This window comes from Oreochromis niloticus, linkage group LG2 (assembly GCF_001858045.2).
Source record: "Oreochromis niloticus isolate F11D_XX linkage group LG2, O_niloticus_UMD_NMBU, whole genome shotgun sequence".
NCBI classification, from domain to species: domain Eukaryota; kingdom Metazoa; phylum Chordata; class Actinopteri; order Cichliformes; family Cichlidae; genus Oreochromis; species Oreochromis niloticus.
In genome coordinates this window covers 6894533-6905340 of record NC_031966.2, presented here as the reverse complement: position 1 = coordinate 6905340, position 10808 = coordinate 6894533, and the positions used below count along the sequence as shown (strand labels likewise).

At 40.6% G+C, this 10808-nt stretch overlaps 1 protein-coding gene across 1 annotated transcript; it reads right to left on the bottom strand.

Moving 5' to 3' along the window:
• Positions 1-268: 268 nt before the first annotated feature.
• On the bottom strand, positions 269-10638 carry LOC109203021 (NACHT, LRR and PYD domains-containing protein 12-like). Its single transcript, XM_025899175.1, is given in 10 exon segments — positions 269-1293; positions 2732-2778; positions 2895-3069; positions 3390-3559; positions 4138-4311; positions 6305-6478; positions 7216-7370; positions 7629-7714; positions 8746-9420; positions 9423-10638. Coding segments are annotated over 10 exon segments (2667 nt in total). The 5' UTR covers positions 9844-10638; the 3' UTR covers positions 269-703.
• Between the last annotated feature and the right edge of the window lie 170 nt (positions 10639-10808).

Sequence of the window (10808 nt, the reverse complement as noted above, 5' to 3'; positions counted from 1 at the left end):
AGTGTTTGTCTTGAAATCTTTGCTTCTTTCACTCGCGAAATGTATTTTTTCTCCTTCTATGATATTCTTTTTGTCTTTAAATTAATCCTTATTTATTTTAACTTGAAGTTTTATTTACTTTTAAATGGAAAACTAGTAAAGGGACATAATTTATGAGGATCGCTGCCCTCCAATGGACACAATGAGTAACTACTCTATCTTGTTAATGTTTATATCAGAAAGATATAATTCTGATAATGAGATAATGAAAAAAACAGTGCAATGCTAATAAAGACAAGTAATGATCGTCATTTTATTCAAAATCTACACAGAGAAATGTAATTTTAAGCTGTACTCAGCTGAATCATTCGTTTTAATTCTCCTTCAGAACTTGACTGCAGTGAACGATTAATGACGCATGTAAATCTGTTTCTAAGAACAGTTGTGCTGACAATAGATGGTTTCAATACCTGATCAAAAGTTGTTTTCTTTTCTTTAATACATAATCAACTGAGATACTTATATCTACCACATGCATAGTATATCCTTTATAAAGTACCATATTAAACAATATGCTTATCTTACATTAGTGTAATTGTAGTGTGAATTTCACTTAGTGTTTAAAGCTTACTTTTCAGTTTTTATCCAAATATTAGTACAAAACAGTTCTGTAAGTGAAAGTTACAAAAATGCATCTTTCATCAACGAGTCCGTGTATCTGCAGTTACACAGTTTCTCTAACAGAAGGAGATTCTTCCACCTGCACAGAACATAGACGCACTGAGGAACCACATGAATGGTGCCAGATTCCAAAGCCAGGATAAAGAGGTTCAGTGAATGTGGTGTTGAAGGTGTGGAGGTGGATCAGAGAGTCACTGGAGACATTGTAGAAGGACACAGTGCCAGCAGGACAGTCCACATACACTGCTACTCGCTTAGAACCACAGGGAGGGGACGAGGAGGAGGGGTGAATGGGTGATTTTCTTTGATTGTGATACACGGCGTAGCCACGGGTATTAGAGCAGTCCAGACTCCAGGACTGAGGATTCTCTCCAAATCTGCAGTTCTTTCGTTCTCCTTTCCTTCCTATTCCTCTGTAACTTACTGATATATCAACCTCACCTGTCCACTCCACCTCCCAGTAACAGCGACCATGTAAAACATCTTTACACAGCAGCTGACACCAGTCAAGAAATCTGTCATGATGACGAGGATAAATCAGATCGTTTCTCACATGTGTCACCTTCCTGTTGTTGGCAGACAGTTTGAGGTTTTTGTTTATAGTGTTTGTGTCGACTATGAGTTCACAGAAATCTGTCAAGAAAAAGAGACATAATGCAGCTGCAGTTATTAATCAGTTAGTCACGATTCAGAATTTATCACAAAACACAAACACCACTATTGAAGGTTACAAATGCTCTTCTTATGGCCTCTGACGGTGGAGTCATTTTTGTGCTTGTCCTGCTACACCTCCGTGCAGCGTTTAGTACTGTTGACCATAATATTTCAGAGTACACACTGACAATAAACTGGACTGAGTTAAAAACACCACTGCAAGTTAAAGCGAAGGGCCAGAGTCGTCTCCAGTTTTTGAGGCGGCTGAGGCCTTTTAACATCTGTTGGACAATGCTCCGGATTTTCTCTGAGTCTGTTGTGGCCAATGCCCCACTCTCTCTATGCTGTTGCATGCTGGGGCATAAACTGATGTGCTTGGCCAGTAATGTTGAGGGGACGGAGCTGGACTCCCTTAAGGTGGCACCAGAGAGGCGGATGTTATCAATGCTGGATAATATTTCCCACCCACTCCATGACATGCTGGCCTGTCATAGGAGCACATTCAGTGAGGGACTGAGATTACCCATAATGCACCACTGAACTACACAGGAAATCATTCCTGCCTGTCTCATCTGATGCACAGTACACAGTGCAATAGTTGGACCGTTTTGCACATTTTCTACAGTGAAATTGACAAATAACAAAGTTTTACACTTTACAACAAAATGTCAATCATATATATTTAAACTATGTAATATTCTGGATATTTATAATAGAGCTATTTATATATATTGGAGCTATTGCTTATATTTAGTAACTTTGTAATCAATTGTATTATTTAATTTAGTTCAGTCTGTTACTGTTCTTATTGTCTTGGAGCAACTGCAACTGTGTAATTTCCTTAGGGATTAATAAAATATTGTGATTCTGATTGTTTTATTACAGCAATTAGAGCATGCTGTAGGTATTACACTGCAGTGGTTTGTATCATATCTATCTAATAGACTCCAATTTGTTCATGTAAATGGAGAGTCCTCTTCACACACTAAGGATAATTATGGAGTTCCACAGGGTTCAGTGCTAGGACCAATTCTGTTTACATTATACATGCTTCCCCCTTAGGCAGCATCATCATACATTTTCACTGCTATGCAGATGAAATCCAACTTCATCTATCCATGAAGCCAGATAACACACACAAATTAGTTAAACTGCAGGAATGTCTTAAAGACATAAAGATCTGAATGACCTCTAATTTTCTGCTTCTAAATTCAGATAAAACTGAAGTTATTGTACTCGGCCCTGAAAAACTTAGAAATATGGTATCTAACCAGATTCTTACTCTGGATGGCTGTTGTGGTGTGTAAACTGAAACAGAAATCTACCATCTGTTCACTTGACACTTGATAATGTCAAAATTAAAAGACAGCTGAATTTTTAAAATGGGTTTTCATGAATAAATAAAAAAAACACTTACACTTCTTCAAACCTGGTTTCAACCACTTGGCTCCAGCAGGTTCCACCCTGAAATGACAAGTGTAAGCACCACATCTTTCAACATGCAAACAGACATTACTTCTAGTGTATCAACATCCACCGTAATTCTGCTCAGTCATTAACAATAACGTCATCTCACCAACCTTAGGGTTTCCAGTTTCCAGTGTTGGTCCTTTACTCCAGCCTGAAGCTCCACTTCTGCATCGTCTGGATGATTGTAACTCAAGTCCAGCACTTTCAGATGAGAGGGGTTGGAGTTCAGAGCTGAGGCCAGAGAAGCACAGCCATCTTTCGTAATCAAGCAGCCCGACAGCCTGCAGGCACACAAAATGGTGCAGGTCAAGCAATCTGAGGCTACTACAGGAATAGAGAGGTTACTGCATCACAAGACTAAGATATTGTTAAATTCTGTGGGATTAAGCAAATTACTATCATTATTTTTTTCTTTACTTTTAATTCATACCAGATTACTGGTTTAAGATAAACCAGTAATCAGATAATACTGCTGTTCAATTAGAACACAATATTACAAAGTAGTACTATATCAAAACAAAAGTACAAAAAAATAGTAATTCTTTAGTTAATTTATCACTGTAACTCAAAATGTAAAGACTGATTCTACAGGCTAATCCCAACCTGAGTTTCCAGTTTGCAGTGTTGACTTGCCAGTCCAGCGGACAGTGCCTTCACTCCTGAATCCTTCACGTTGTTGTTATTCAGGTCCAGCTCTCTCAGACTTGATGACTGGGAGCAGAGAACTGAGGAGAGAGTTTCACAGCTTTTGTCTGACAGGTTACAGAGAGTAAGTCTGAAAGACAATAATGAACAAAAAAGATGTTTGGTTTAAATACAGTAATAGAAAAATCTGTACCATGAATCCCAGTCCATTTATAAAGGAATAAATTAGATAAAGGAAGAAGAAGAAAAAAAAAATCAGAACTGACCTCAAAGTTCCCATTTCAAAAATAGATGGTACAATCCCTCAAACAATTTTAAAAATTAGACAATCCTTAATTCAACCTCATTATAAACCTGGTCTTTGTTTAAAAAAGTCATTTAATCATCTTTAGATGCAGTCAAAAACAGTTAAGTCTGAAACCACTGTTTCTATTGTATTAATTTAAATCAATAATAAGATATCATTGGTGTTACACTAGAAAATACTACTAGATAGTATTATATAAGATAGCTATGCTAGCTAAAAACAAATTAGCAACATAGATTCAAGGGCTGTACAAACTGTACATAAACCAAAAAGGTAGAAAGAAAAGCAAATACAATAAAATGCAATACAATAAAACAATATAAGTACAAAATAGTAATTTTTTGGTTAATTTATCACTGTAACTCAAAATGTAAAGACTGATTCTGCAGGCTAATCCCAACCTGAGAGTTTCCAGTTTGCAGTGTTGACTTGCCAGTCCAACTGACAGTGCCCTCACTCCTGAATCCTTCACATTGTTGTTATTCAGGTCCAGCTCTCTCAGATTTGATGACTGGGAGCAGAGAACTGAGGAGAGAGTTTCACAGCTTTTGTCTGACAGGTTACAGACACTCAGCCTGAAAAGACAATAAAGAACAAGACAAAATATTTGGTTTGAGTAAATAAATGAACCAATCAATGAGCACAACATCTTCAACTATAGCAATGTAACAAAATACCAAATTCAATTAAATGAAAAATATTAACAGTTACAATTTAAGTTTATTAAATTGTTTATTAAAGTTTATTATTTAAGTCCTACATCGTTCCCTCGCTCACCTGGAGACTGCTGGGAGCACTGTGAGAATCATGTTCTTTGATTTCTCCAGTGCCTTCAACACCATTCTTCCCTCGGTTCTGAAGGACAAGCTGGAGAACTCTGGAGTGGACCATCACCTCACTACCTGGATTTTGGACTACCTCACCGACCGACCACAGTATGTGAGGACTCAGGGCTGTGTGTCGGACAGGGTCGTCTGCAGTACGGGGGCCCCACAGGGAACGGTTCTGGCTCCGTTCCTCTTCACCATCTACACTGCAGACTTCTCCCACAACTCCACCCAGTGCTTCCTGCAGAAGTTCTCTGATGACTCTGCAATAGTCGGCCTCATCACTGATGGGGACGACAAGGAGTACAGAGGACTGACTCAAGACTTTGTGGACTGGTGCCAGCTGAACTACCTCCAGATCAATGCCAGTAAAACCAAGGAGCTGGTGGTAGACTTCCGCAGGCACAAACATCCTCCACTGCAACCACTGAACATCCAAGGTATGGACATTGAGGCTGTGGACAGCTACAGGTACCTTGGTGTTCATCTGAACAACAAACTGGACTGGACTCATAATTCAGACGCCCTCTACAGGAAAGGGCAGAGCAGGCTGTACCTGCTGCGGAGACTCAGGTCGTTTGGAGTGGAGGGCCCACTCCTGAAGACCTTCTATGACTCTGTGGTGGCCTCAGCCATCTTTTATGGTGTGGTCTGCTGGGGCGGCAACATCTCCGCCGGGGACAGGAAGAGACTGAACAGGCTGATCCACAGGGCCAGCTCTGTTCTAGGATGCCCTCTGGACCCAGTGGAGGTGGTGAGTGACAGGAGAATGGTGGCTAAGCTGTCATCCCTGTTGGACAACATCTCCCACCCCATGCATGAGACTGTGACAGCACTGAGCAGCTCCTTCAGTGGCAGGCTGCGGCACCCACGGTGTGGGACGGAGAGATTTCGCAGGTCTTTCCTCCCCACTGCTGTCAGACTCCACAATAAAGACTTTAACTGATCAAACACACACATCCACAAATGTGCAATAACACTAATGTGCAATAATCTTTTCTGGCATCGTTGTATTTTTACTCAATTGTATATAGCATTTGTACTCTATTTTTATCTCATTGTATATTTTATTCTATTTTATTCTACTGTATATAGTATTTTATTTTATTCTATTCTGTACAGTTGTGTACTGTTTTTATTCTTATTTTATTTTATTCTAATTTTTGCTTCATAACTTTTGCACTGTCCACTTCCTGCTGTGACAAAACAAATTTCCCACGTGTGGGACTAATAAAGGTTATCTTATCTTATCTTATCTTATCTTATCTTATTGCCAATAATACAATTATCACCAGAATAAACTATCATACAGACAGAAGTTTTGATGTTATCACTTTTTCTGACTTTATCACTTCTTAAAATATTTAAAGAAGCTCTATATATCCCAGTAAAAATGTACAAATTCAGGTTTTATGATTACTCCTTTAATAAATCCTAAATTACAGGGAATTAGAGGGAAGAAAACAGAAAAACTTTCTGTGCTTAAAAAGAGGGATTTTTGTCAGTGAGCTACACTTTCAAGGGACAGTACAACTGCAGATGTCACACCTTGTAATATAAAAGTTAATGAAGTACTTCAATTTTAGATCATCTCTTGTATAAAGAGTTAAGGATTAGTAAAATGTTTTACTCATAAACTATTAGTTGAATAGATTTTATTTATGTGAGAAATCTCTTAAAAGGTTTATTTGCTGATGTAAATCAAGCTTTACACATTTTCACAACACAGGATAATCCTAACCTTAGAATTTCCAGTTTACAGTGTGGTGTCCCCAGTGCAACAGACAGCTCTGTTAACCCTGAATCCTGGAGATTGTTGTTACTCAGGTCCAGCTCAATCAGACTACAGGACTGGTTGCTGAGAACTGAAGTCAGAGCTTCACAGCCTGGCTTTGAGAGATTACATCCACTCAATCTAAAAAAAATAATGTGAAAAATTATAAATGTTTTAATCATGAAACAAAATGCATTGTACAGCTCAATGAACCAGTCAGTAAACATAACGTCTTGCCAACTATGGCAATTTTAAAAAGTACCAAATTCAATTAAATTATAATAGAAATTATTACTGTTTATAACTTAATTACTGATTATTTAATGTCACTAATTAAACTATCACCAGATAAGGACACAAGTTGGTAACTTTGATCTTATCTCTACTTAAAATATCATGGCAATCATGACTGCAAAAATGGGCACATATATTGTTTTATGGTTACCCTTTTTGATAAAAAACCATTAGCCATTTTTGACATAAACTAGACATGCTTTTAAATTATCATCAAATCATACACAAGTAGTTTTTAAAAGTCTAGGATTGTTCAGAAACCTACATATACATATACATATATATACATATACATACATATATATATATACATACATATATATAGAAAACACCCAGCACGCCCCTGCGGGCGGTTTATCCTTCAAGCTCGGGTCCTCTACCAGAGGCCTGGGAGCTTGAGGGTCCTGCGCAGTATCTTAGCTGTTCCTAGGACTGTGCTCTTCTGGACAGAGATCTCCAATGTTGTTCCTGGGATCTGCTGGAGCCACTCGCCTAGCTTGGGAGTCGCTGCACCTAGTGCTCCAATTACCACTGGGACCACTGTTACCTTCACCCTCCACATCTTCTCCAGCTCTTCTCTGAGCCCTTGGTATTTCTCAAGCGTGTTTCTTGTGTCTTTCTTCTTCCTGATGTTGCTGTCATTCGGAACTGCTACACCTATCACTATGGCTGTCTTCTTCTGTTTGTCTACCACCACTATGTCCGGTTGGTTAGCTACCACCATTTTGTGCGTCTGTATCTGGAAGTACCCCAGGATCTGAGCTCAGCCATTCTCCACTAAGTAAGTAAAGTAAAATTTTATTTATATAGCACCTTTCAAGATAAAATCACAAAGTGCTTTACAGAGGAAGAAAACAGACATTAAAATCTCAAACAAAACAAAATCAACCAAAAGCAGGTTTAAACAGATACGTTTTAACTGCTTTTTAAAAGACATGACTGAGTCCACAGATCTCAAACTCAAAGGGAGTGAGTTCCAGAATCTGGGAGCCACTACCCATGGGGCACCTCCCATTTTGACCTCGGGACTTCCAGGGACTTCAACAACGTCTCTTACCCACCGTTGCCTTCTTGTTCCAGTAGCTGTACAGTGCAGCGAGGAATGCCCAGACCTCTACATTGGAGAGACCAAACAGCCACTTCACAAGCGCATGGCACAACATAGAAGAGCCACCTCCACAGGACAAGACTCAGCAGTCCATCTGCATCTTAAGGATAAAGGTCACTCTTTCGAGGATGCCAATGTTCACATTTTGGACAGAGAGGACAGATGGTTTGAAAGAGTAGTGAAAGAGGCCATCTATGTCCACTGTGAGCGACCATCTTTGAACAGAGGCGGTGGTTTACGACACCAACTGTCTGCCATCTATAATCCAGTTTTGAGTTCCCTCCCCAGACGCCTTAACACCCACTCACATCCTGGGCCATCTGACCTCAGGAATTCACATGACAAGGTGGGGCCAGGTTTCACAATGAGTTCACCCGAAACCCTGACTGATTAGGTCCCACACCCGTTTTCACACCTTGGCTCATGTGATTAGAGGATCACCAGTGGGTCCTTTGTCCCTCTTTGGGGGGATACTCCCACTGGGTTTAAATCTGGGACTCTCGGCCATTTGACCTTAGAACTGAAGAAGCTTCTCGGATGAGAGGTGAAACATCTTCAAGCAACTTAAAGAAGTCCAGACGCTTTTCTTTGCAAACTCCTTTGACTACGATGACCTGGATGACTGAGAACCTTCACAGACAGATTGTTCCAGTAGCCCATTTCTCATCAGGGTGCCCTGATGAGAAGACGTGGACCTTGTTGATCTGGACAACATCTGAGCGGGCATGACTTCATATTTATCTCTCTCGCTCATGTCTGCACTCTCTTAGCTTGGGGGGTTTAGATTTAGGACCCTTACTGGATAAAGGTGCCCAGGCGTGCGTCAGTATCCAGTCAAACTTGCGACTACCGCTCCAAAGGATATATATTCACTTACTGATGTAAATCAAGATTTACAACTTTTTACAACACAGGATAATTCTAACCTTTGAGAGGTTTAAAAAGATTATGTGAAAAAAAATTAAATTATATAATCAAAATAATAGTGAATTTTTCATGTTTTTACTGTATGTCACTATGAGAGCTTTATTTGAGGCTTTTACCACAGGTAACAGCCTCAGAAGTGCCTCCTCTGAAGCAGAGTATTTCCTCAGATCAAACTCATCCAGATCCTTTTCTGATGACAGTAAGATGAAGACCAGAGCTGACCACTGGGCAGGGGACAGTTTATCTATAGAGAGGCTTCCTGAACTCAGGGACTGTTGGATCTCCTCCACTAGAGAACGATCATTCAGTTCATTCAGACAGTGAAAGAGATTGATGCTTTTCTCTGCAGAGAGATTCTTACTTATCTTCATCTTAATGTACTGGACTGTTTCCTTATTGGTTTCTGAACTGCTCTGTCTTAGGGTCAGCAAGCCTCGTAGGAGAGTCTGACTGGTCTGCTGTGAAAGACCCAGGAGGAAGCGGAGGAACAAGTTTAGGTGTCCATTTGGACTCTGTAAAGCTTCGTCTACAGCATTCTGGTAGAAGTGATGCTCTTCAAGTTCATTTCTCATTATTTCAGATGTTTGGCATATTATTTGTTCTTCTGGTAGCACGCTGACTCCAGAGTTGATGAAGGTCAGATGGACATGAAGAGCAGCCAGAAACTCCTGAACGCTCAGATGGATGAAGCAGAACACTAGGTTCTGATATAGCCCTTTTTCCTCTTTAAAGATCTGTGTGAAAACTCCTGAGCTCTGATGTCGATGCCACAGTCTGTCAGGTCTGATTCATAAAAGATCAGGTTTCCGTTCTGTAACTGGTCAAAAGCCAGTTTTCCCAGAGATTCAATCATCTTCCTGCTTTCTGAATTCCAGTGACAATCTGTCTCAACACCACCATCATACTTGACTTTCTTCACTTTGGATTGAACCACCAGGAAATGGATGTACATCTCAGTCAGAGTCTCTGGCAACTCTGCTCCCTCTCTAGGCTTCAACATATCCTCCAGAACTGTAGCAGTGATCCAACAGAAGACTGGGATATGGCACATGATATGCAGGCTTCGCGATTTCTTGATGTGGGTGATGATCCTTTTGGCTTGCTCCTCATCTCTGAATCTCTTCCTGAAGTACTCTTCCTTCTGTGGGTCAGTGAACCCTCTGACTTCTGTCACCATGTCAACAAACTTAGGAGGAATCTGACTGGCTGCTGCAGGTCGTGTGGTTATCCAGACACGAGTGGAGGGAAGCAGTTTCCCCCGATGAGGTTTGTCAGCAGCACATCCACAGAGGCGGACAGTGTAACATCAGTTAGGATCTCAGTATTGTGAAAGTCCAAAGGAAGTCGACACTCATCCAGAGCATCCAAGATGAACACGACCTGGAAGTCTTCAAACCTGCATGTCTTCAAACCTGCATATTCCTGCTTTTTTGGTTTCGGTAAAGAAGTGATGAACAAGTTCCACCAAGCTGAACGTTTTCTCTTTCAGCACATTAAGCTCTCTGAATGTAAATGGAAATGTGAAATGGATGTCCGGGTTAGCTTTTTCTTCAGCCCAGTCTAGAGTTAACTTTTGAATTAAGACAGTTTTCCCAATGCCCGCCACTCATTTTGTCAGCACTGTTCTGATTGGTTCATCTCTTCCAGGTGACCTTTTAAAGATGTCTTCTCGTTTGATTGTTGTTTCTGGTCTGTCTGGCTTCCTGGATGCTGATTCAAGCTGTCTGATCTCATGTTCATTATTGACCTGTGCAGTCCCTCCCTCTGTGATGTACAACTCAGAAGCGTTGGGTTTCCTGCTTTAGCGATCCCCTCAAACACATCATCTATGTTTTTTCAGTCCATCGTTCTTCACCGCTGTAGCGTCACCAGGTAAGCTCACATGCTCTTTTTTTTCTAAAACAAAATGTCATGGCACGGTGGTTAGCACTGTTGCCGCACAGCAAGAAGGTCCTGAGTTCAATTCCACCATCAGGCCAGGGTCTTTCTGTGTGGAGTTTGCATGTTCTCCCCGTGTTTGCGTGGGTTCCCTCCGGGTACTCCGGCTTCCTCCCACCGTCCAAAGACATGCAGCTTGTGGGGATAGGTTAATTGGATAATCCAAATTGTCACTAGGTGTGAATGTGCGAGTGAATGTGAGTG